We start from the raw sequence: 27,787 nt of genomic DNA, 5'->3' as shown, positions 1-27,787 counted from the left end.
AGACCTGAAGAAGAACTCTCTAAGTCTGAAATACCTCCCACTCCCCAACAGAAATTGGTCCAATAAAAAGATATTACCTCATTCACCTTTTGTCTCTACTATCCTGGGGCCAATATGGCTCTATAACACCTCTGCATACAGTTAAGGTTGGCAGGCCCAACCATTCATTTACTTTGGCAGTGGAACCACTGGTAAACTCAGAAATTTGGGATTCCACACAGACATCCCTCCTCATCACCATCTCAACCAACCTCCCAATTCCAACAAGAACAAATAAGAATGAACCCTATGCCTAAATTCATACTAAACAAAGCATTGCATGCAGTCTCCAGGGTCTCGCATTAAAGCACATATGCACTTGTCTGCTTACTGTTGTGTTATACAGGACATTGGAGCAATTCTCTCACTCTCTCCCCAGCTGCATCAAAGAGTTATTGGAGTAAGGAGAGAGCAACAATAAACTTTAAGTGCTAACAGTAGTCAATTCAACTGCTGAAGGTGGCCAGTTATTTTGGTTTAGTGACACTGACCTACATCTAAACATGACAAATGAGTTTATAAAGAGACAAATCAAAACTACCACACATGCAATTAAACTAGATAAAATGCTTCAGGACTGGTTTATTCCAAGGACTGATGGATAGTTCAAATAGTTTTATATTTTAAAAAATGAAAGAGTACTCTTTCATGGTGAAGACACTGAATGCTGACTGGCCAGCTCTAAAAAGCCAGAGAAAAAATAAATGAGCTTTAGTTTCAATGGGTGTGTACTGCGCTATTATGGGCAGTACCTGTGCAAGGTAACATATGGTTTGGGGTTTTTGTGTTTTGTTTTGTTTTTTAACCATGACTTAGGTATACTCAGTGACAAAAGAAAAGCAGACCTATCACTGTCCAACCTATATGCATTCACATCAGTGCTTTAGAATTATCTATTACCTCTGCCACTCTCTTTGCTGGGGAGTCAGATCAAATATTACCTGCAACAAAGAAGACACATAGTAACACATAACAAGAAAGCAGTACCAATGACTCCACCGCACCAAACTTCTCTCCACAAAAATCAGATGAGAAAAAATGAGGGTGACTTAACAGTAATGTTTTATTTTGTGCTAAAATATTTATCTAACGTGGCCCATATACAGGAAATCCAAAGCAGACTTCAAATTTTAGCTTTTCATTAGTTAATCCTAACAACGTGGAGCTATGAGACAGATTTTTATAACTATACATAGTTCAAAAGGTAGCAACTATAGTTTAAAAACAAAAGAAGCAAGTGCAGTCACTGTCCAATACTGAACAGCGTAAAACAAGGCTCAGCATTTGGTATATTGAAACCTCACCCTACTTTTTCCCATGGCAAACACACCATTGAACACCATTTTAACCTTTTATTACAGATACAGCAAAGAAGGAAAAACAGTTAAAGCATCTGAATTGTAAAGTATTAAGTACGGCTTTCATTTTAACAACATCCCTTGTTTCCTTTCCCTTTAGCTGGAGAGAATTTTTACAGTCTGTTAGATGATCTTAAAGACGGTAATTACTGTCCTTTTGGTGAAGAGAGAAGAAGTTAGTTGAGATGGGCTGGACCTGTTGTTGCTGCTGCTGTTAAAGTTAGACCCCACTTCCTAGAAGACAAAACAAGGCAAAAAACACACAAAACGGGAGAGAAGAAGAGCAAAGACTGAAAATGTGGCTTCTGTCTCTGATGTTGACTTTCACTTGCAACCTCACTGCTGGAAAAAACACAGACATGGCATATGGTCTTATTAGCTACTCTGAGACCTGGCAAACTCAAACCAGCATTGGGCTGTTAAGGGTATTTCTTTTAGCTGCTTCTTTCTGGTCACAGGCTGACAGTAGTGTTGCAAAATACACAGTCTCAGTCAGCTAAGAGATGCTTGTTAGAGAGAAGGAAAAAGGAGAGTGATAGGAAAGAGAAGAAATAAGGTTGGGAAGGAAAAGAAGGAGGGGTTCTGTGACCATGTCTTACATCTCAGATGCTGTTTGGGATTCAACTGGAGCTGGTAGAGGTGACGGTGTCATCTGGGTCCCTGTTCCCAGCCTCACCTAGGCAGGACATCTCTTAGAATTAGGACAAAGGAGGCCTGGGGTCCCAGGAGACAGTGGAGGTGGCAGTCATGATGGTAAAGCTCACTCCAGTAGCCTCTGTCTACTCTTTCATAAAGTTTCTCTCTTTCAGGACCCACAAAGGGAATGGTGGGAGGAACAGCCCATCTTCTCATTATATTGTCCACCAATTAGGCCTAGTTTTGACACACCAATTTTGGTTCACTGAGTTCCAGACCCCCATTTTCTTGTTTACCAAGCATGATCTTAACATGGTCCTTGAGCTATATGTAGGCCTTTTGTTTGGGTTAATTCAGTCTGTCTCCCTTTCCTATTTTTTCCCCCATCAACATTTATTTTTATAAGTCATTATGTCATCTTATGAACTCTCACTCACTTCTCACAGTTGAGCCACAATCAGAGTGAATTTGCAGGCCCAATTATCACAACAGCCCCTAGTGGGCCCGAGACTCTGTCTTCCCTCTCCACTCATCCATTTTTAGGGATATGGCTCAAAACATGGGAACTTATATCCTTTGTAAACAGCGTAACTGTCACCATACATTTCACTGCTAAGTGTACTGCTTTGATTACACATCTAATAATTGATGGCATAACACTTCCACATTTGTTTTATATTAAGCTCTGAAAATATGGCTCATAAAATCAAATATTTGAAGTTGTTCCTGGCACAGAATTATCAGTGAAGTGAAAAGGTTCAATAATGGCATATGCATTTCCTCAGCTACTGTAAACTGAACAGTCTCCAAGAAATAACAGACAGAACTACTTAACGGGCTTACTTAACCAATCTACAACTAAACAGACAATTGTGATGCAGCATATACTCCCAGGGGACAAGGTATTTAACCCCATTCACTCAGGACCACTGTACTGACTTGCAGTTAAACATACACTGTAAGTCTACACAGCAAAGAAAAACCCATGTCTGGCCCGTGCCAGCTGACTTGGGTTCACAGGGCTCAGGCTGCGGGGCTGTTTGACTGCTGTGTAGACTTCCAGGCTCGGGCTCTGGGAGCCTCCCACTTTACAGGGTGGCAGAGCCCTGGCTCCAGCCCAAGATGGGAAGTCTATAAAACAACGAAACAGCTCTGCAGCCCGAGCCCTGCGATCCCAAGATGGCTGGCATGGGCCAGCTAGGAGTGTCTAGTTGCTGTGTAGACATACCCACAGGCTGCTTCAGAGAAGCAGCATATATTGCTACAGGATTCAATGACTTGATGAAACAGCATCAAGCAGATCTCATATTCAGATGCATCACTGTTTGCTCAATTGAAAGGTAAGAAGCAGGTGGATTTGATTTAAATCACTAGTCAAGAAGACTCAATTTAACCATGGATTTCTACATAAAAATGCATTCTTGTTGGTTGTTATAACCTTAATACATATTCTTCACAACTCAGAGATAGATATAGGTTTCATTGTTAGAAGATACACTATACATTTTTAACGTGATTTATTTTGAAAACTTTTCAGATTAGTTTTACAGCTATGTCAGAAAATGAATGATTGTTTCGTTATTTCATTTAGCAAAGGGGTAATTGAAGCAGATACTATCTCCAATTCAACAGGTTAATCATTAATATTTGAAGGATTTTCTTGCCATGCTGTATTAGGAGGAGAACATCACCAGGCAGACATTTAAATTGTTTTATTTAACTATAACAACGTTAGGGATTCTGGATTTTTTTCTTCAACAGCGAACAGAATATTTTAACAAAACAAGCATATGAATTTTTGAATTTAGTTAAACATTCAAGTTTTTCTGAAAATCAGCTTTGTTTTTGTTAAAATTGTTTTTAATCAAAATAGTTAAATGAAATATTTAAAAAAAAAAAACAAAAATTAAAATCGACTATGTCAGCCAGGTCAACATGAGAAACCTAAAATACTGGCTTCTCCAGCTAACTCACTGGTCTTCATCTTCATTTTCCTGTTTGTTTATAATCTGGAAAAGAAAAACAAGCTTTCCTGTTTTTTTCTGGACCCAAATGATTTCTCAATTTGGAATGAATTAGTCCAAAGGAAGAAAATATTCTTTCTACGCTGGCAGAAGAAGCTACTGCTGTTAAAAGTGAGATTATCACTTCAACAGTCTCTGAATTCAAGTGCTAACGTGACTTCCACCAGTTCACTGGTGTGACTTTCTTTAAAACTTCATCAGCAAACATATATTTCTTTAATGGTTCATCCTTAGCTCTGAAGTTTATTATAGTTGGCATTATGGAGGGATGATTGTTGGATGTCCATCTCAAAGCCAACTCCTCTTCTTCAGCAGTTAAGGTTTGACCCTGGTACCAAGTATTGAGAATATTTGCAAGAAAATGAGCTCGAGATAGCGCTTGTCCCGTTCATTTTTTTAATGCTTGTAATTTAACTCTGTCATTGCATATTTCTCTTTTTAAGATCTCACTCAGTTCATTCCAAATTTCAACAGCATCAGCAATAACACAGCCTTTTCCCTGCACTTTGTTCAAGGCTACAGAAATAGGCTTCAGGGTACTCAGTATGTATTCAACATTTCTCTTAAGCCCAATGTTGAGAACTTTGGTTGTGATCGTGCCATCTATTTTTTCCACAATTTGTTCACAAACTGTCATCAGATTAGGCCAGTTCTTGATAGAGTGCTCAAAACAGTCCACTACTGAGTTCCATTGCACATCTTGTAGAAGAGTTAGCTTGGTTCCTCCCACTTTTCAGAGCACCTGCTGCAAAGTGGTTGTTACAGAAATATTTTGCAATTTCAACAACATTAGCCTTTATTTCTGGAAACTTAAGTCTTTGGCTAGGAAGTGCATCAAATGAGCACTGCAACTGTATGTTATTAGCTTGGGACTCTTCTAAATAATTTCTTCTCACCTTGGATACATCTGCAGCATTGTCTGTGACCAAGCTGCATACTAGACATTTGAATTTTTTTCAGAGTTTATCGCTTTTACTACTACTTCTTGTAAGTATTCTGCTGTGTATGCATTTCCTGATGTATCCGTTGTTTCTGTAAGGAAGGCATTCCCTTCTTCTGTCGTCACACAAGCAAATACAACAACTTGCACACTGCTCAATTTCTCTTTCATACACTTTATCCAGGAATTTGCCTGCGACATGTGCTCTGTTAAGTGGGCTGTATTCTGGTCTTAATGACTGAACTATGTTAACAAGTGTGGGTTCTCAATCATGCAGAAAGGAGAGTTTGTTGCATAAACAAACTGGGCTATTTTTCCATCAATTATCTCTCTTTGTAATCTGCTGGTTCTTATCACAAACTTATCAATGGTTGTTTCTGGATGATGGAGATTTTTTTTCTCTTAGCCACAATATATTACTGTAGCAATGTGACATACATGATCTGACTGAAACACTATCATTGGTTGATAACTCTGAAACTACAGAAAATGATGGTGATCTTGAAGGTGGATAGTCTTCAGAATCCTGTATGTTGAGGATGGATTCTCCTAAACAAAATAAGTCAATGCAGTTATTTAATTATTATTACCATAGTGCTCATTTAATATTACTCATTGAATTCACTGACACTCAGCACTACTTTAAAGGTGAAATTGTAAAAGGAAGATCTGCCTATTTCAGCTATGTTTTTTTTAATCACAACTGCATCTAAAATGATAGTACCATAGAGTAACAACTATATTTTTTGCTCAAACATGAGAATTCAAGAATAGTCCAGAAGGAAGACAGGCAGTCCTTAAGAAAGAAGTATAAAATAAAAAAGTTTACCAACCTGAAGATCCTGCATGTTCAGACATGTTCCTTTCATCATCTTCAACACAGCTTCCTCCTGAGAAGGAACACTTCTCATGATGTTGTTTCATTCGGGCAACCAGGCCTTGCATTTCTTTGTTGCACTGTTTGCATTTTGCAAGCATGCCTGTCTTACCCACAGGTAGAGGAACTTCATTAAAATATTCCCAAACTGGGTATCTTTTACGGTCTGCTGCCATTACAGGTTTTCCCTTCTAGTGGGAGGATGGTATGGAAGATCTTAAATCAATGAAGGCTACACTCAGAAAGACCTCAAGACATCTGAAATATGCTGCTCAAACAGGTTCGCTCCTGTTTCTACTGCCTGTCTCTCCCTTCTCACATTTATCTCCAGACTTCTTCTCCTGGTCCAGATCTATTCTGCCCCCAACAATCTTCTATTCATTGAATTTTTTGAAACTTCACACATTTAGAGAGAGGTAAGGGACTGACTCTGTGTACACAAATTTGCAGAGGGACAATAGGGTTGAGGTCTGTTATTTCTCACCTGTATATATTACTTATGTAAAAACATTTTTGCTGTTAACAAGCATGTTATCTCTGGAGACACAAAACCACAGTTTGAGAACTGCAAAACTAAGAGCTTGGCTACACTTGCGAGTTACAGTACAATACAGGAGCCCCAGGCTCACTATCCGTCCACACTGGCAAGGCATGTAGAGAGCTCTGACTCTGCAGCTACAGCGCTGCTGGTACTCCACCTTGGCAAGTGGAATAATGTTTGCTGCGCCCCCGCTGGAGTGCCGTGGCGCCAGTGTTAATGAGATGTTGCATTACTGCGCTCTGATTGACCTCTGGAAATGTCCCATAATCCCCTTAAGTCAAGTGGCCGCTCTGATCATTGTTTTGAACTTGCTGTAGGAATGTGGCTATGCCCTTTCAAAGCTCTGTTTCTGACAGTTGGCTGTTTACCTACTTCGGGACAAAGGAATGCTGCTTGCTTTGAGGGAGTGAGAGGGAGAGGGAGGTCTGCTGCTGTCTGAACTTACAAGACAGCATGCTGACATGCTCTCAGCCCCCCAAAACCCACTCTCTCTCTCCCTCCACACACACACACCCCACACTCCCTGTCACACTCCACCCCACCCCCTGCATTTGAAAAGCACGTTGCTGTCACTTTCATGCTGGGATAGCTATAACACACTGCTCTTTATGGAGCTGCTAATGTGGCCATGCCAGCGTATGCTTCCAGCTGATAGTATAAACACTCAGCTGCGTTTTCCCTGCTGCAGTCTCCGAAGGCTGGTTTAACTCCCAACGCTCTACAACTGCAAGTGTAGTCATGTCCTAAGCATCTCTGATGGCATCTTCTAGACTGAGCACTGAGTCCCATTGGGTGGATAGAAAGATTAACCTAAATAATCTATACAGAAGTCCCTGGAATTCCATAAGATTGGGTCTCTAATCCATGAACTATTGGAACTCATTTACAAAACCTTTCTTAGAAAAGTTACATGAATATGTTGTCTCATATTATAGAGTTAGAATTTATAATCCCTACTCCATGATGAGATATCTTTGAGCTATAATGTATCTTAACTAAAACTACCTTTAGATTCGATTTTTTTGATAAAATGCTTTTTGAGGTAAAAGCTTATTTAAAAAAAAAAATCATTGATTTTTATCCACCCTTGTAAGAAGATACCACAATAATTACCATCCATTAAGGAACTTGTAATTTCACTTCAGGTAGCACTGGAAGCTGGTTCTCCAACAGCTGGACAAGAACAACAACAAAACCCACACACACGCACAGATGCACACACAATGATACTTGAAAAAGAAATAACAGTCCATGAGGTAGTCTGTTGAACCACTTCAGAGAAAAATGTAAAAATCCCAAAATTTAAAAGCAAACTCAAGGAACCAACATTAAAAGAATAACCTAAACTAGGGGAGAAGACAACAGAAAGCATTTTCAGATTCTACTTTCTCTTTACAGAAATACAAAGCAAAAATCAAGCAAAGCTGCCACTGAGAGCTCCTCATGCATCTAATTGACAGGAAAATGAATATAGAGCCAATTGCTAGCTGTTATAATTCAGCAACAGAAACACTCTTGCTACCTAATGGTGATGTAATTTAATAGCTATAGAATATTCCAATCTATTCATGAATGTGGACCCAAGAGCAGGGAATGTGCTCTAGTTTTTTTTAGTTATAGACTTAAATTTGTACACTATCAATGAGCGAGCATGCAGAAAATATAGTTCCAAGCTCACAATGAAGGTGCATTTCTGGATAGCATTTCTTTCTAATGTGAGCATCTTAAGCTCACACAGCCAGTCCTGAAACCAGTTTTGCATAGACAAACCTTTGTGACCATGTGGAGCATAACTGACATCACTGTGACTCTGTACGGGTCCAACTTCAGGACTGGATAGTATTTTTGGAGGTACAGTTTAGCCAAAATGAAAAGGCACATCACAGCTAATAAAGAGCACCATCTTTATAGAGAAAACGGAATAAACTTACTGGTTCATAAACTAAACCATCTGCAGAGGTAACCATTGTTTCTGCTAAATCCAAAACATCAGCCCCCACATCTGTTTCAAAAAACAAAACAAAATGGAAAATATTAAAAGGAAAGAGAGATATGAATAAAAACAAAAAATATCCAGCAGAAATCAAGCTGGACAACATCTTTTCAAACCTATCAGTAAAACAGCAGATATTAATTAAGGTGAGAAAATCTATTCTTTATTTAGGGAATGCAAGTCCATACCAGTAAAGGAAAAAAGCTGGCAAGAAACTCATGACTGAAAAAAACTTTTAAATCCACCGAACAACAAACCAAACACCTAACAATACCAAAACATCATAAACACAGGGGAGAGACAGAGAAGGGGACAGTTTTTAGAATCATCTTTTGTCACTGATGTATCACTTTCAGAAAAGCACATTTACTGCTCTTCTTAAACAGTAAGTACTGAACAAAATATTGTATTAACTCTAATTATTGTAGTTCTGTATACATAAATATTTATGCACATTTACATACACACAAATTGATCAGTGCAAACTTAAATATCTTCTATTTACATAAACGCAGTTATCAAATCTAAATGACACTAGTCCACAGACAGACTAAGCTATTTGATTTTATTTAAAGCAGGAAAACACATGGGAAGATAGATTGGTATAATACAGGGGTCAGCAACCTACAGCACGCGTGCCAAAGGTGGCATGCAAGCTGATTTTTGATGGCACGCAGGGCAGACTGAGCCGCTCAGCCCGCCGCTCTTGGGTTCCTGTTACTAGCCCCTTGCCAGCTGAGGTCCCGCTGCCAGTCCCACTCAGAACCTGCTGCTGGCCTGAGGGAAGGAACCCCAGGCTGGCAGTGGGCTGTGACCCCAGCTGGCAGGAGCCAGCAGCTGAAACCCCAGAGCAGTGGCGGGCTGAGCTCCTCAGCCCACCACCGCTCTGGGGTTTCCACCGCCGGCTCCTGCCAGCTGGGGTCACAGCCCGCCGCCGCTCTGGGGTCCCCGCTGCTGGTCCCACTCAGCACCCACTGCTAGCCTGGGTGAAGGAACCCCAGGCTGGCAGTGGGCTGAGACCCTGGCTGGCAGGAGCCGGCGGCTGAAACCCCAGACCGGGAGCAGGCAGAGACTCTCAGCCCACCCCTGAAACCCCAGAGCTGGGCGGGTTGACCCACTCAGCCTACCGCTGCTCTCGGGTTCCGGCTGCTGGTCCCTTGCCAGCGGGGTCCCAGCCGCAGCCCTACTCACCTTGCTTCTGGTTGGAGTTCCAGCGTAGGCTCCCTGCCAGACAGGGTCCAGGCTTCCAGCCCCGCTTAGCCCTACCAGCCGCCAGCTCCACTCACCTCAGCTGCTGATCTGGGGTTCCAGCCAGTTAACAACTGATCACTCAGAAGCCTGTGTGCAGCTTAAAATATCCAAATACGTGCCACCATACATTGGAAAACTCAGCAAGGAAAAGAAAGGGGCAAGGATCACACTAAACTAATAAGATCTGCATTTTAATTTTAAATAAAGCTTCTGAAACATTTTGAAAACCTTGTTTACTTTACATATAACAGTAGTTTGGTTATATATTAAAGACTTATAGAGACACCTTCTAAAAAACATTAATATGTATTACCGGCACGCGAAGCCTTAAATTTGAGTGTATACATGAAGACTTGGCACACCACTGCTGAAAGGCTGCCGACCCCTGGTATAATACTAACTCAAAAAAGCATACTGATCAGATTTAACTCTTATTTAGCACCTTGTATCTCCAAAGAGCATGACAAACAGTAGTTGTGATAACAGCCTGATGAGATAACTAAGTATTGTACCCTTTTATGATATGGCAGGAGTGAGGCAGAGAGGTTTAAGGAGTTGCCCAAGACCAAACAGAGAGTCTGTATCAGAGCCAGGTTTAGATTTGCTAGCTGCTACTCTTGTGGTAGATTAACAAGTTTAAAATAACCCATAAGAGTAGGGAATGGGGTACTTGTAAATCAAACAAACAAACAAACAATTATGAGACAAACTTCAGCATCACACAGTCTAAAAATATTATAGCTGAGTTAAAGACCCACAAAAAGAGGGATTCAACACAGAATGTAGACAAAATCTTAACACCAACAATCTGGCCAGGAAAAACAGATTTCCCTGTCAATCAAGGATAGCCAAAACACACAGTGTAGACAAATGTAGTTTAATTACCCACTGCTTGTTAAAAAAAGCTGCAAACCTGCGTTTAACAATTATGAAGGCGCTGACTGAACTTGGCCAACCTCAGTATGAAACTGACCCTCTCTCCTGTCTTAGTCAGGCAGAGTAAGTTTATGATCTGCCTGACTTACTAGTTTGATAAAATGCTCCTCTATCTTTCAGTTAACTATGTCCAAACCTGTGACTCGGGAAAAATCTGGGACAATCATATTCTCTTCCTGAACAGCCAAAACCAACATCCAAGATGTCTGAACAAGTTAACATAGGCATGTTATTTTTAATCTGAAAGCAATACCAATTTTTTTTAAAAACCACAACCACCACCACTATCATGCTGATGAAATACTTACATTGACACTTCATGGCAACAGTAATATCTATATTCATTCTTAATTTACTGGAAGACAAAAAACAAAAATTTGCAATATTTATCAAATTTAGTACAGATGCCAAGACAAAATAACTATGTGAGAAAATGTACAGAAATGCACTCCAAAGGCAAAATGAATACCAGTACACTTAAATATTAAGATTTGGGGAAGCTTAGTCAGAGAAGTTTAGTGAGTAGTTTAGAAAGTCACCCAGTGTCTATTCACCATTTAAGCCTTTAATATAAGACAAGTGGCAAGGGGAGAACTAGTTTCACAGCAAAATTAAATATTGCAATTAACTTTAAAAACTAAATGAAATATGACTGGTTCAGGAGTTTAGCTACCTCTTATAAAAGACCAGTGGTTGCAAAAAAGCAGTCTCCATTGTCAGTAACATTTTGAAATATATTTTCATGAAACTGTAGTAGCACACAGCTCCCAATAAATTTAGTGGAATGGGAGGCACATGGGGGTCACAAAGCTAAAACCCTATGCAAGGATTTGAACATGTACTTCTTGTTTTATCATCTCCAGGAATAGGCACCGACTCTGTGGGTGCTCGAGCCCCAGAGCAGCCATGGAAAAAAAATAGTGGGTGCTCAGCATCCCCTGGCAGCCCTGCCAATCAACTACTCCGTGCGCCACGGATCAGCTGTTCAGTGGCATGCAGGAGGTGCAGGTCGGGGTGGAGGAGGAGTGGGGGCAGGTGGAGGCAGAAGGAGGAGTGGGAAGAGGAAGGTGGGAGCAGGAAAAGATGAGGTGAGGGTCAAGCACCCCTCGGAAACAGAGGAAGTTGGCAACTATGTCTGCAGGAGCAGGTTTTTATTTCATTTCAGTGAGAATCCTCCATGATCACAATTCAACAGCAGCTCTGTCTGATCCAAATTGGGATCTAGCTGCCAGAAAATGCTATTGCCTTTGATACAGACTTCTGGTTTTGTAACTAGGACTCTTCAAGCACCAAAGTACAGCCACTTTTAAAAGCAGGACTTTTCAAGCAGCAAACAAAAAGTCATATGAATCAGGACTATTCCTTTTACCTATCTGAGAAACTTATATGACCTCTGTCTCCATAATATCTGAGCATCTCACAATATTGAATGTGTTTATCCTCAGAACATCCTTGTGAGGTGAGTACATGTTATTAATCCCATTTTACTGATGGAAAACAGAAGCACAGGTAGGCTCAGTGACTTTGCAAAGAAACCTCCTCACCAATATATACTTAAGATGCAGGCTGCACAGTTTAAAAAAGGAAGTTTTGTTACACTCACCCAGCATAGCTTTTCAGCCAAACTTAAGAGACACTTTGACGAAGAAGCCAAAGGCTATGTAACTGTGTGCAATAGGAGGATGTCAGTCTATTAAAATGAATCTTTCTTTGAGGGGCAAAACCTGAGTTTTGCATGAATCTCACTTAAATCTATTATAGAAAGTTTTTTTCTGAGTAAAATAGATCTTTGAACTTTTGACATAACACAATCACCACTTCAAGCCAATTTTCAAAAATGTACATTGCATCTGTGAATTGGGTTACAGGCTTTAAATACACAAAGCCTAATCTTCAAAGGCGCTGACCACCTTCAGCTCCCACTGACTTCAAGTGGAGTTGTGAGCATACAGCACCTCAGAAAAATCAGGCAAGCACATGGAACTGACAGCAAAAGTATCTCCAGCCAACCTCAGTTTTCATGACATGTAGTAAGATGACAGGCAAGATAGCCCGGTCGCTGACAGCTAACTGCTTTAAAATTAATCTTCAGTACTCTGAACTGCACTCGAAGCAAAACAAGCAGCATACTGATAAAAATGCTGAAAGAGTGCCAGAACAGCACCTTGGGTTTAAGGGTTAGATTTGACTGAGATTACATCCAAAATGTTGCTGGATTGTAAGCAACCCTCTTCCCTCTTCATGGAAGGCATTTGTGTTTCTTTTTCTTACTGAACCTGGCTCCAGCATACTAAACAACAAAACAAGAAGTAAATCATGTGTTTCCATTTTAATTTCAAACTGTAATTGCTTATGAGTAGCAAGAACATTTTAAATCCATTCTTTTTCAGAACAGCTGATGAAATGCAGACAACTTAAATTTAAAAGAAATTCTAAGGAATAAAAAAGTTACCTAGTAAAATCCTTGTCTACTTCATATTCATATTTCATCCAGGTGTCTCGATACACCATAAACTCCATTATGGTTAATAAAGCCATAGCTGTAAATGCTATTAAAGAAACTGAGAAATCAAAAAGAAAAAGGATCAGCTAGTAAGGAAATGTTATTTATTGATGGTGTTTACAAGAAGAGACAATACAAAGAACTTAATACTTAAGGAAGGCATTTTTGTGCAGATAAATGAATTTATTGAGTTGAGGTCTTATGACTTATTTGTGATAAATATAGTTAAGTGCAAAAATTCTCTTAGAAACACATCATCAACTGAACAATTTTCACATTCACATAGGAAGAACAAAGATACTGAAAGTCCCAATCCAAAAATATCTTTTGGGTATGATGAGCTGTATCCTCAGAGAACGTTTCATAGAGTCCACAAAAATTTTCTCCCTCCACTTCAAGGATGCCACCTGATAACCTTCCATGAATAAGGGGCGCTGGATGGACTTAAGTCCATCACTGCTGATCCTTTCTCAAATACAAAGATAACCACAGAGCAAGATGAGCTTCCCAGCTACTTATTTATAGAAGTGTCCCATCATCATGGTATCCACGTGCTCCACCCTCAGCTCAAAGGCTTAGCATACTGTGTGTACAATACATCCATCACCATTCACAGGGCCTGAAAATCAAACCCAGCTCTATCACAATGACAGCACAGAGTACTAAACACAGAACCTATTGGGATTTTCAGTATTCTCATAGAAGATTTCCTTTAGTTAAAATAGCCTAAATAAAAAGTAAAGCCTGATGGTTGCAGCATTACCCTGTAACAGATATGATCATTTCCTGTATATCCTTGGGAGACCTTATTGAATTAAGTTTACGTAGCTTCAAGTCCATTGTTTTAAATGAATGGTTTCTGTATGATTGTGTTCTACTCCATGCACAACTCCTCCAGGAACTACAAACAGTGGATGGTGATTAAAGCAAATTAGCAAGGTTGCAACCCCCACAGTGAGACACCAGCTCCTGGGAAGCTCAGATAGACCAGTTAAAACTGGATTCTCCACAGACCAACAGACAAAGAAGAGACTTTTGGATAAATAGCCTGAGATCAAAGTGACTCTGGATCTCCTTTCTGGGCCAGCAAATGGACAGGACCTTGTGCCCCAGGCAGGGCCCCAGTCATTGTGGAAAGGCTGACATCTACCAGAGCCTGAGGTAAGAGTTGGGTGATCTCTAATAAGCTTTTTAGAATGTGTGTCGGCTCTTTAATATTTATAATATATTTTCTCTGTAATGCTTTCCCCTTAAAAATAAATGAACTTGCTTTAAAAGAGCTGGGTAGTAACATACAACTGCTGGCATTTACGTTGTTCATATAGCCTCTGGAGAGAAAACAAAGTGCACATGCTGGCCTGTTTAGGCAGTCTGGCTTGCTGGGAATACCACAGAATAGGCAGTGAACTATGCAGCCTGGAAAAACTTCAGTCTGCAGGGAAACAGATGCAGCTGTCTGCTAAAGAGAAGTGTCAGTTGAAGAGCTGGGAGCCTAGAGTGGATGCCCTTGAGGGATTACATGGGAGGGGGAGGAAAATATAGAGGCAGTTGCCCTGAACTGTGACAGACTCTGTTTACCTTTCTCTAACTTAAAATGGTTAAGATTGGGCCAAGAAATGCCTAGGAGGCACAAAATGCCTTGGTACCAATCAGATTTATAGAACCTGGACTTTCATATCACAGATTTATGCTTCTAGCCTCAGCCAAGAAAAACAAGTAAGGGAAATAAGAGGCATCACTCATTCAATAAGGAGAGGTATCCTGCATAAGTCACTTGTGCATAATTATCCAGTACAAGGCTGCCAGCTTCTTCTTTCTGGAGCAATTACAGATGCACAAAAGTCAGCCCACTTTATCTGTGTTTGAGTGAGCAAAAGAACACATTAGAAAGCACCAAAAACTGGATTAAATGGTCAGTTTCTAATCCAAGATGAACATTGCACATCTCCAAAGTTATGGCATAACTCCTCATTGTGACTGTGAAATTGTGCATAAAGTCATGCTATTGTGCATGCACACAGAAATACAGTAAAGATGTCTGAGGTTCATCCGGAGGCACGTGATGTGCATCGCCATTAGAATCATGACTTTGGCCTGGTCTGACATCTATAGATAGAATTGGTGTTTCTTGCAGCTTTAGCATTTGAGAGGAGCCCAAGTGAACACTGAGGCTGTAAGTCTGCACAAATACCTTCAGTGGAGGGGGTATTACAGAATTATTGAGTGCTTCCCTCACCTTGCTAACATCACCTCAGTCTTCCAAAGAGGATAGTTAGGAAGATGATTCTTTTTGCATCTGATGTTAAAGTGATATAGAGTTGGATATCAGTTGTGTATCACTGGTATTTCAGTCCATGCTGTTTCGCAATCTCACCTCATGGCTTCGTATAGATGTTGAACAGAATAGGGAAAAGGACCAATCCTTGTGGGACTCCACAAGTAAGGGCTTTGGAAGGAGGGACACAATAGATGGTCTTATTTTAGTGTAGCTACAGTATACATCAATTGTATTCCATTTAGAAAGTATGCACAGTATATTTGTGGGGGAAAGATCAATTCATAAAGCCCTCTAAAGCTCATTTTGTTAATGTATATCATAGGTGCACATATACCCCTTACATCTGGTTGATTCTTAACTACTGGACAGAATTTCCTGTGTGACAGGTTCATGCATTTTGTCCAACAACAGGAGAAAAACAGAGCCATCATCTGAAAGGGATTAGCTACGGCACAGTATATATCTTTCAAATCCACATTTGTAAACTGATGCCCATGTCTTCCCTCAATTGAAACATTTACTACCAAAATGCGCTAAAGAGACTCACCACATTAATCAGGCCAGGCATCATCAGGGTCTCAGTAAGGCTTACCTGTTCCACCACTTGTTGAAGTCTCTACATAGCTCTCAGGAACCTTTGGAAAGGCATCCAACTCTTTCACCAAATTCAGGGTCTTCTTCCGATTCAGTCGCCTCATCTTCAGCACATTCCCCCACTTCCTCCTTCATATATTCACTCTATATCGAGAATAAATTGTTAAAATTAAGAGACACCAACAATCCAGCTTCAGCCCTAAAATGACCGATTACAGGAATAAATTCCATGGTCTGTGTTATGCAGAGGGTCAGCTTAGATCAGAGGTGGGCAAACTATGGCCTGCGGGACACATCCAGCCTGTGGGACTGTCCTGCCTGGTCCTTGAGCTCCCAGCCTGGGAGGCTAACCTCCAGCCCCTCCCCTGCTGTCCCCCTTTCCCCACAGCTTCAGCTCGCCATGCTGCCAGTGCTCTGGGCAGCAGGGCTGCGAGCTCCTGCTGGGCAGCACAGCTGCGAGAGCTGCTGGCCTGCCCCAGTGCTCTAGACTGCATGGCATCATGGCTGGCTCCAGCTGGGCAGCATGGCTGCCAGTCCTCGTGCTCTGAGCAGCATGGTAAGGGGGTGGGGAGTGAGGGGGGTTGGATAAGCGTGGGAGTCCCGGGGGGCCCGTTAAGGTGTTAGGGCAGGTGTGGATAGGGGTTGGGCAGTCAGGGGACAGGGCGGTTGGATAGGGGGTGGGATCCCTGGAAGGCGGTTAGGGGTAGGGGGTCCCGGGAGGGGCAGTCAGGGGACAAGGAGCGGGGAGGTTGGATGGGTCGGGTGTTCTAAGGGCGGCAGTCAGGGGGCGGGAAGTGGGAGGGGGCGGGGGCCAGACTGTTTGGGGAGGCATAGCCTTCCCTGCCTGGTTCTCCATACAATTTCAGAACCTCGACGTGGCCCTCGGGCCAAAGAGTTTAACCATCCCTGGCCTAGATGATCTTAACAATCGGTGAATAATTTACACTTAGAGATCTTTTGATGAAAGATGCAGTGTAACACCTTCAACATTTATTATAATATATTCTTTCCATTTTACACAACTAAATGATTATCATTATTGACAGATATTGCAGTTAATTAAGATTAAATCCAGTTCTAAATTAAATGTACTAAAGACAAACTTCTGACAGTGAATCAGAGTCAGTGCCTTAACTAATGGAGAATGTCGAACATGCTGTGAAGGACTCAGAGGGATTCCACACTGCTTATAGCCTCCCATGTTCAGCTAAGGCAGATTTGTACTGTATGCTAAAGAAAGAATCATCCTGTCAATAACTTGATCACTACTAGTGAAAAAGCAGTATAATTCATAGTGTAAAATTCATTCAAGGATCAATGGGCAACTAAAAATTATTCATTGACAAAATTTCCTTGAATGAAGTCAAAATAAGCCTTTTTTTTTTTTTAAACTTGTATATTCTGGATACTCATACCGGCACATCTTTTTGTGCTCACAGAGGTAAAGCCGTTTGTTTTCACTGCCTGTGACAACATGTCTGAAAATTACACACCAAATTCTAACACAGGTCACAATGAATCAACTTCCAAATATGCCTACGCTTTTGAATTAACTCTCACAAACCCGCAGCACACAAGTTGTCTTACCTTGTCCTAATGATTGTCTTGCTGTTTTTAGGACAGGTGGAGTGAGGTACTAAAAAGAAAGAACAGAATCCAAAATAACCTGTTAACCTACACATGTCCAGACTCCTGAGACTGCCCCAAAAGTCTCACGCAAATTATGTGCATATGCCCATTGGGACAATAAAGACGCTGTCCTGACTCTGTCCCTAGTTCTGAGTTTTCCTGAAATACCCATAGCACAATTTATGCAGGTTGAGCCTAGAGGAAGGGTTGCTGAAGCAGGTCAGTGGAGACTGGAGAGATGTGGGAGGGTTTACAGGCCAGAGAGATGAGGATACCAACAAATAAGTGGGAAGAGGAGAGGGGAAGAAGAAGAGGCTGAGGCAGGTCAGGAGAGTGAAGATGGGTGGAAGACTGTTAGTCAGGTATAAAGGGGAATGAAGTAGGGTGGGAGTGGTGCTGGAAGGGGACAGTGGATGAAGCACGTTGGGGGGAGGGAGGGGAGTGCTGGAGAAGAACATATTACATATCAGAGAATCTAACACACAATATTTTAAACACCACAGATGTTTATAGTTTGCATCAATATCCAAAAAAGACCAGCAGACAGGTTGTCTTACCTTGACCCTTTGTCTCCCTTGATGTTCTTAGGTATTGTGAAGTGAGGCTCTGAAACAAAAAGAAGGAATCCCAAATAAGTCATTACCTGTGTAGCTATTTAGTTTATCTGCAATGCATCCACGTCCATAAACAACTTGAAGTTACACGTGCATGAAAATCTTTAGCAGTACAGGGCCGGTGTAACAGCAGAATCTGCCCAGCATCCAAACATGCCCTTTTTGCTTCTGCACATGCTCACCCTCCTACCATTGCCTTAATGGTCATATGCACGTGCCTATTAGACAAGCAAAGTCCCAATGAAGCCTCTGCCCTTACTGTGCCTTTTGCCCGAGTTACAATGCGGATCCACTTTCTGCAATGCCCAGAAATTTGCTAATCCAGTTTGGAGACAGTGCCAATCCCCAGACAGATTTTTGCCCCAGATCCCTAAATGGCCCCCTCAACGATAGAATTCACAACCCTGGGCTATCCCTCCCCCTAGAGGGATAGCTGTAGTTTCTGCATCAGAAAGTTCCTCTTTTAAGTCTTCTAGAAAGCATGCTCCACACCCCGTTCCAATCAGATTTTGGAAGGCACTTCAAATTCTTAAACCTTGGGTTGAGTGTTGCAGCTATTTTTAGAAATCTCACATTAGTACCTTCTTTGCATTTTGTCACATCTGCCATGAAAGCATTCTTAAAACGAACATGTGCTGAGTCATCATCTAAGACTTCTATAACATGGAATATATGGCAGAATGCAGGTAGCAGGAGACATACAATTCTCCACAAAGGCGTTCAGTCACAAATTTAATTAATACACTGTTTTTTAAACAAGTATCATCAGCATGGAAGCATGTCCTCTGAAATGGTGGCCGAAGCATGAAGGGGTATCCAAACATTTAGCATATCTGGCACGTAAATACCTTGCAGTGCAGGCTACAAAAGTGCCATGTGAACAACTGTTCTCATTTTCAGGTGACATTGTAAACAAGAAGCGGGTAGCACTATCTCCTGTAAATGTAAATAAACTTGTTTGTCTTAACGATTGGCTGACCAAGACGTAGGACTGAGTGGACTTGTAGGCGCTAATGTTTTACATTGTTTCGGTTTTGAGTGCAGTTGTGTAACAAACAAACAAAAAAAATCTACATTTGTAAATTACACTTCCACAATAAAGAGATTGCACTATAGTACTTGTGTGAGGTGATTTGAAAAATACTATTTCTTTTGTCTTTCATTTTTACAGTGCAAATATTTGTAATACAAAATGTTAAGTGAGTACTGTATTGTAATAGAAATCAATATATTGAAAATGTAGAAAAACATCCAAAAATATTTAATAAATTTCAATTGGTATTCTATTGTTTAATGGTGCGATTAACTGTGATTAATTTTTTGAGTTAATCGCATGAGTTTACTGCGATTAATCGAGAGCCCTAATAAAACTATTAACGATATATATGAAAAGATGCACTGTTCTTTTTCCTAACTGTACTATTTGGAGAGTACTTTACAGATTCCAATAAAAATTACTGGGCAAATCCTTCCCCAGGGATACAAGCACTGAGAACACTGAACACAGTGGAATTACTGTGATTTCTCTGTGCTAGCACTACAGATATTTCTACAGTTTTACAGTACCTCAACACAAACAAAAATTGCCACACAGAGAGCCCCACACAAGGAAGAGAGGATATGATACTTCCAAGAGGGAAAGAGGGATGGCAGGAGGAAACTGACAGAAGAATTTAAGCTAGTGGTTCTCAACCTATTTACCATTCTGGACCACATATGCTACTCTCTGTGTTATGTGGGCCACATCCACACAATATATATACTGTATGGCCATGAGATGTCACATGGATCACAGCTGTGTGCTGATTGGGCTGCAAGCAGCCTGCAGGTTGTGGATTGAGAACCACTGATTTAAGTAGTCTTTATATATCATAAAAGAGCATAAAGAATATTAATCCTTTTTTAAAGGATTAGCAGTTTATCTTTAAGGCCTCAGTTCTGCAAAAGTCTATGCACATGCATAACTGCAATTCATACGGGACTATTCCTGTGTGTGTGCACAAGTCTTTGCAAGACCAGGGCTACGGTCTGCTGGTACAGTAATTTCAAAGGGTGGGATGCATTAATCAAAAGGAAAATGTGGGTTGAATATCAGGAGAAATTTGCTAAGGATAAGAACTGATACAACGAGCAATAACCTTCAAAGGAAAAGGATGGAAGCCAAATGCATTTAAAACTAGACTGAACAAAGGTAAATTTTTCTAGTTGGTCATTTTAATCTTGGGATTATTCCCTTCCCACTTTCAGGGCTTCAGTCTCTCCCCTGCCTTGTATTTTGTGTGGTCATTTGCATCTGTGATGCTATCCAATCAGAATGGTTTTTCCTTCTCTTTTATACCAGTATTACTCCACTGATTACTCCACAGTGTGAGCAGAGAATCCAGCCCATAAAGTAAATGGCTATACAAGCCCCTGGAGAATCAGGCCCTTCAACACTGCAGAAGTCACCCATACTGATTTTAGTTTTGAAAGAAAAAAAAATTGGTCAATAGATTTCAAAGGGTGTAGACATTTTTGGAGAAGTGTATGGTACCTGGCATAAAGTGCCTACCTGTGAAACACAGACACTGACAGCCAGCTCCTAAGCAACCAGAGGAGATAGCGAACAGGAGCAGCAAACAGGGGAGTTTTGACAAGGAGTTTAGAAAGGGAGCATGAAAGCTAGATAGAATGTTTATTAGACTATAAACTTAGAGTAATAAATGCCTCAAAAAAAAAAAAAACAACACACACCTGCAAGAGTAAAAATAATGCAGGAAGAAGTGCAGCAGCAGAGTGGACTGAATGCAGCATGTATGATCACCTGAGTTGTGGGCAGGTGGCATGTGTGTGCATTTGGTGCAAACAGCTCCGTTGCTCTCCGAGATAAGTATGGGTTTGAGACGAGCATGGCTGAACTGGAGTAACTAAGGGAAACAGAGAGGTACACAGACAAGACCTTCTGGGCCACATTAGAGCAGTCTCACTCCCATTCTGACAGCCACTGCGCTACTGAAGAAGATGGAAGTCTTTGGGAAGGAGAACATCAAGCCAGAGCACGGGGAAATGATCCCACAGTTGGGACTATCCCTTCAGATGATGTTATGGTATCTTCTCACAATGAGGATACCTCTCCAGGGGAGGGGATCCCTGTTATTAGGGAGAGATAGGCAATAGTAATCAGGGATTTGACCATTAAAATATAGATATTTGGGTTTGTGATGACTGGGAGAACTACGTGGTGAATTGCCTGCTGGGTGCAAAGGTTGCAGATTTCTCAAGACACCTAGCCAGATGTATGTGCAACGCTGGGAAGGAGCGGACGCTCGTGGTACATTTAAGTACCAATGACACAGGGAAAGGTAGGAAAGAGGCCCTAGAGGCCAAATTTAGGTGGTTAGGTAGGAGATTAAAGTCCAGGACCTCCCTGGTGGCATTCTTTGAAATGGTTCCAATGCCATGCACAGCGCCAGTTAGACAGGCAGAATTGAAGAATCTCAACATGTGGATGAGACGATCATGTTCAGAGGAAGGACTTAGGTATATTAGGAACTGGAGAACCTTTTGGGAACAGAGCAGCCTAAACAGGAAGGATGTACTAGCCAGATTACTAGCATGTAAAAATAAAAAGGTCATAAAGGCATTTTAAAACTAAGGGTTTGGGGGAAAGCCAACAGATGCAGAGAAGCACACAGTTCGGGCAAACATACTCCTTAAGGGAGGATTTACTAAAGGGTATACTCTATATCAGGAGTCGGCAACCTTTCAGAAGTGGTGTGCCGAGTCTTCATTTATTCACTCAATTTAAGGTTTTGCGTGCCAGTAATATATTTTAACATTTTTAGAAGGTCTCTTTCTATAAGTCTATAAATATATAACTAACCTATTGTTGTATGTAAAGTAAATAAGGTTTTTAAAATGTTTAAGAAGCTTCATTTAAAATTAAAATGCAGAGCCCCCCGACCAGTGGCTAGGACCCGAGCAGTGTGAGTGCCACTGAAAAATCAGCTCATGTGCCACCTTCAGCACGCATGCCATAGATTGTCTACCCCTGCTCTATATCTTAGTAAAGAGGAGAGGATAAAAGCTGATAGAGTACAAGTAGGAGCTGAAGAGACGGCCACATTTAAAAAAAAAAAAAAAAAAAAAAGAGAGTCCCATTCAATTACATCACATGAAGGCAGACAAATAAATAGTGACACATTTTATAAGTGCTTGTATACAAATGCCTGAAATCTGAGATGGGTGAACTTGAGTGCCTGGTATTAAATGAGTATACTGATAAAACGGGCATCACAGAAACTTGGTGGAACAAGGACAATCAATGGAACACAGTAATACCAGGGTACAAAACATATAGGAATGACAGAGTAGGTCATGTTGGTGGGGGAGTGGCATTATATAGGGAAAAAAAGAAAGCATACAGTCAAAAATAGTAAAAGTCTTAAATGAATCAAACAGTATCATAGCATTGCTATGGATGGAAACTCCATGCTTGAATAATAAGAGTAAAGCAATAGGAATATACTATCGACCACCTGATCAGGATGGTGACAGTGACTGTGTAATGCCCAGGGAGATTAGAGAGGCTACAAAAACAAAAACCTAATAATAATGGAGGCTTGCAGCTATCCCAATATTGACTAGAAACATGCCATGTCACGGCAGGATGAAGAGAGAAAATTTGTAGATACTCATTTAACTTAAAACAGGAACTAAACAAAAATGAGGAGGCTAGTTAAATAGAAATTAAAGGAATAGTTACAAGAGTGAAATGCCTAAAAGCTGCATGGACACCATTTAAAATCATCATAATAGAGGCTCAAACTATAAGTATACTTCAAATAAAAATTTTAAAAAAAACAGTAAGAGGATGCTACCATGGGTAAACAGTAGAGTAAAAGAGGCAGTTAGAGACAAAAAGACATCCTTTAAAAACTGGACGTCAAATCCTACTGAGGAAAATAGAAAGGAGCATAAACTCTGGCAAGTTAGGTATAAAAGTATAATTAGGCAGTCCAAAAAGAGAATGTAAAGAGCAAGAGAGACAAAAATTAACAGCAAAAAAAAAATTTTTTAAATACATCAGAATTGTGCCAAACAATCAGTGGGGCCACCACACAATCGAGGTGCTAAAGGGAACACTCAGGGAAGACAAGGCCATTGCAGAAAAGCTAAAAGAAATGAATTCTTTTCTTCCATCATAACTACTGAGGATGTGAGGGAGATTCCCACACCTGACCTATTCCTTTAAGATGGCAGATCTGAGGAACTATCCCAAATAGAGATGTCAGTAGAGGAGGTTTGGGAACAAATTGATATATTAAACAGTAATAAGTCCCCAGGACCAGATGCTATTCACCTAAGAGTTCTGAAGAAACTCAAACATGAAATTGCAAAATTAACTGTGGTATGTAATCTATCACTTAAATCAGCCTCTGTGCCAGATGACTGAGGACAGCTATTGTAATGCCCACAATTTTAAAAAAAGGATCCAGAAGTGATCCTGGCAATTACAGGCCAGTATGCGTATCTTGGGCACCACGCTAACCGGTTGAAACTATAGTAAAGAACAACATTATCAGATACATGGACGAACACGATTTGTTGGGGAAGAGTCAACATAGCTTTTGAAAAAGGGAAATCATGCCTCACCAATCTATTAGAATTCTCTGAGGGGGTCAAGAAACACATGAACAAGAGTGATATGGTGTACTTGGACAAGGTCCCTAACCAAAGGCTCTTAAGCAAAGTAGGAAGTCATGGGATAAAAAGGAAGGTCCTCTCATGGATTAAAAGATCCAAAAGATTAAAAGATTAAAACTGGTTAAAAGATAGGAAACAAAGGATAGGAATAAATTATCAGTTTTCACAGTGGTGAGAGGTAAAAGAATTGTCTTCCAAGGATCTGTACTGGGATCAGTACTGTTCAACATATTTATAAGTGATCTGGAAAAAGGGGTAAACAGTGAGGTGGCAAAGTTTGAACACGATACAAAATTATTCAAGATATTTAAGTCCAAATCAGACTGTGAAGAGTTACAAAGGGGTCTCACAAAACTGGGTGACTAGACAACAAAATTGCAGATGAAATTCAATGTTGATAAATGCAAAGTTATTCACATTTGAAAACATAATCCCAACTATACACACAAATTGATGGAATCTAAATTAGCTTTTAACACTCAAGAAAGTGATCGTGAAGTCATTGTGAATAGTTCTCTGAAAAACATCTGCTCAATGTGCAGCAGCAGTCAAAAAAGCTAACATTCTGTTAGCAACCATTAGGAAAGGGATAGATAAACAGAAAATATCATAATGCCTCTAAACAGATCCATGGTACACCCACACCTTGAATACTGAATGCAGTTCTGGTCTCCCTATCTCAAAAAAGGAAAAATTATAGGCAGCCAGTTTAAAACAAACATAAGGAAGTACTTCTTCACACAATGGACAGTCAGCCTTTGGAACTCATCGCCACGGGATGCTGTGGAGGCCAAAAGTATAACTGGGTTCAAACAAAAATGAGATAAATTAATGGAGGATAGGTCTATCAATGGCTATTAGCCAAGATGATCAAGATGTCTCTAAACTTCCTACTGCCAGAAGCTGGGACTGGACAACAGGAAATGGATCACTCGATAAGTTACCCTGTTTTGTTCATTGCCTCTGAAGCATCTGGCACCGGCCACTCTCAGAAGACAGATACTGGGCAAGATGGACTGTTAGTCTGGCCCAGTATGGTTGTTCTTATGACATTATCCAAGGGGAAACTGTGCATCTCACAATCTTCAGGCATAGAGTTGCTTGCCGGGAACTAAGATGACTAATGGACACATTCTCTGCGAGGGGTATATTTTGATCAGTACTAACCTTTCAGTCAGTATCAATACTGCCTCAGATCCCTTTCAAAAGGATTGAACTTGAGATCATTCTGCCAAATATCCAACACTTACAGAGCAGAAGAAAGACAGACTGAAAAACTTTATGCATCCCTGAACCCAAGCCTAAGGAAACCTGATAAACATGTGGGAAAAGACAAGCCACAATATAGAACATGAATACAGAGTTACTCCCATTTCCAATATTTCAGAGGGCAGAGCAAGTTCATCAGACAAGGGAATCTCAAAATGAGTATAGTTTGAAAAGACAACTGCACTCCTCTTGGTATTAAATAAGGTACTTAAATTTAAGAAAGAGAGAGAACTAAAGTTAGAAGGAACAGAAAACAAATGAGTGGAAAAGGAGAGTAGCTCCAGTCTTTCAGGGCTGTGGAAAAAGCTGACTTGTAAAGGAGGACATGCAGAGGAACACAATTAAGTTCTCATTGAATTCTGGTCGTCTATCTTGGGCATTTTGGTGTCCCTGGTGCTATTTGGATAATGATTAACTGGACTGACACACAAAACAGATCACAGAAAAAAAGAGAAACCTGCTACAACAGGCACAAGACCGGGGCAAATGTGACTTGCACTGGGAGCCAGCTGGCTCCAGGATAAGGAGAATGCAAGTTACAGCATTCTTATGTCCAGCAGCCAATGCCATAAGGTGCCATTCTGCAGACAGCGATTATCTTGACCCAACTCCCTTTGCCCCCCTGAAATGTTCCCTACAATGGAGACTAGAAGAAGCAATAGGCAGAGAGATACAGTGGTTGGCTTTACATCATCAGGGACCTGGATCTGCCAGATTACTTGATACTATGCATCACCAGCAAGGCCATAGGTTTTTTTTAAGACACAGACATCTCCATAAAATTTTAATGGAAACAAAATATTGCAGTAAGATTATTTTCCTGAATCCAAGATAAAACAGTGAAAACACTTCAACTGTAATAACATATGTAATTGCATCATGCTAACTCAGCATACACACTAATCATAATGCATTTGAGTACTGAGGTACTTATGCAGGCTACCATTCATCAGTAAAACAGTCTTAAATCTGTGCTCTTTCAAACACACCTCCAAGAGACTGCAGCCTATCAGCAACTGCCAAATTACCTTCATCAGCCTGTTAGATAAAGGGAGTGGAGAAGAATGAAGTCTACCTGGCAAAGACTGAAACATGTCAGAGGTTTATTATGCCCAAAGCAAAAGAACTGACCCTTCCCGACTGTCTTCTTTCTACACAGATTTAGTTAACTACAGTATTTAACAAAACCCACACCAGAATTTGAGAACAGGATTCACCCATCTAAACAAAAAAGTAACAGTTTTGCTTTTTTTTTAAAAAAAAAAAATCAGTGATTTGTGCATCCCCTGGTACGGGGGGAGGGGGGGTCTGGGGGTAGGGAGGTCACCTAAGAGGTCTCAAATCTGCAGATTTTAAGTCACAGTCACAAAAGAAACAGAACACAAAAAAATTTCCGAGAACTAGGATGTTATTACACAGTTTAGCCCAGTAATAGATAAGTACATTCACATGTATGTGTGTGCACACAGCCTGGAACATTGTAACTATGCTGAAGATGTCAAAGGGAACGATAGAGGCACATGGCAGATGAACAAACAATCAAATTACAAAGCAAGTTTGGAGACTCTTCATCACAATTTTCTTTAAAATCGAAATATTATTATTATGCACTTGACTTTAGGGTCAAATCTGAAAACTGTAGGTGGAATGCATAACAGTAACTTCAAACTCCGGCAAGCAGGTGAGTGAGTCAACACCAGGCAAATACTGTACCAGTGAATTTAACCCCAAAACTATTACCAAAGCAGCAGATAGTGACGTGGAGCTCAGTTAATTAATGTTAGTGAGGCACTTTGAGACAGTCAGTGAGAAGGGGCAAGCAAGATGTGTTTAGGACTATTATTATTATTATTGGTAAAACGGGAACTACAAGAGCCACAAACACTCACTATTCCAGGGAATGGGGGACAGGGAGACAAGAAAGATGGGAGATGGGAAAACAGGGATGAAGGGACTGCGTAGAGGAACAAGGAGGAGGATGAAAGGGAAGAGGAGAAAGATGGGAGTGATAAGAAGATGTGGGAGGAAAAAGGAAGAGGTGTGCAGGAGATATAATCTGATGCTGGGGGGCGGGGAGTGGTAGGGAATGGGAGGCTAAGGTCAAGGAAGACATATGGGGGAAAGGAGCTACCCAGGGCTAAAAAGGGGATCTTGGAGAAAGAGAAAGAGATAGGGGCAAGGGATTGAGAAAAGAAGAGAGGTAAGGGATTGAGAAAAAGATTACAGGTGGAGGGAATGGGAGGGGCTGAGAAAGGGATATGGGAGACAGCAGGATATATAGGGTGAGGAGAAAGAAATGTGGGGGGTTGGGAAGACAGAAGCAGGGAAATGGGAGTGTCAGGGATATAGGGGGCTCAGGGTGAGGAGAAGAGACATGGTGTGTAGGGGATACAGAAGTTTCAGGGTGACAGGCAGTGACACAGGGCTCAGGATGAGAGATCTGTGGGGCAGGAGGATGAAAGGGCAGGAGGCCCAGGGTGAGGAGGGACTTCGGTTTTGGGAATATATGGGTGCAGGTTCAAGATGAGGGGTAAGGAAGGGGATTTGTGGGCTATGTGGTGAGGAGGGGTAGGGGGTTGGGGGATGGGTGGGGAGGTGGCTCAGGGTGAGGAGGGGCATG

At 41.0% G+C, this 27,787-nt stretch overlaps 1 protein-coding gene across 2 annotated transcripts in view; it reads right to left on the bottom strand.

The window, feature by feature from the left end:
* The window catches only part of ERGIC2 (ERGIC and golgi 2), a 40,945-nt gene extending 22,737 nt beyond the window's left edge, over positions 1–18,208 (bottom strand). The window contains exons 1-7 of one of the 2 annotated variants that reach the window (XM_032803978.2): positions 18,157–18,208; positions 17,558–17,606; positions 15,969–16,114; positions 13,048–13,156; positions 10,904–10,950; positions 8,347–8,417; positions 940–980 (exon numbers count right to left, since the gene is read on the bottom strand). In XM_032803978.2, the coding sequence (XP_032659869.1) occupies positions 940–980; positions 8,347–8,417; positions 10,904–10,950; positions 13,048–13,156; positions 15,969–16,074 (374 nt within the window). In that variant the 5' untranslated portion in view covers positions 16,075–16,114; positions 17,558–17,606; positions 18,157–18,208. Of the gene's footprint in view, positions 1–939; positions 981–8,346; positions 8,418–10,903; positions 10,951–13,047; positions 13,718–15,968; positions 16,115–17,557; positions 17,607–18,156 lie in introns of those variants that run through there. The other variant, XM_075064911.1, reaches the window with a different exon arrangement.
* Between the last annotated feature and the right edge of the window lie 9,579 nt (positions 18,209–27,787).

The sequence above is a fragment of the Chelonoidis abingdonii genome, chromosome 1, assembly GCF_003597395.2.
Source record: "Chelonoidis abingdonii isolate Lonesome George chromosome 1, CheloAbing_2.0, whole genome shotgun sequence".
NCBI lineage: Eukaryota > Metazoa > Chordata > Testudines > Testudinidae > Chelonoidis > Chelonoidis abingdonii.
Note: the sequence above shows the minus strand (reverse complement) of the source record. Positions and strands in the feature narration are given on the sequence as shown.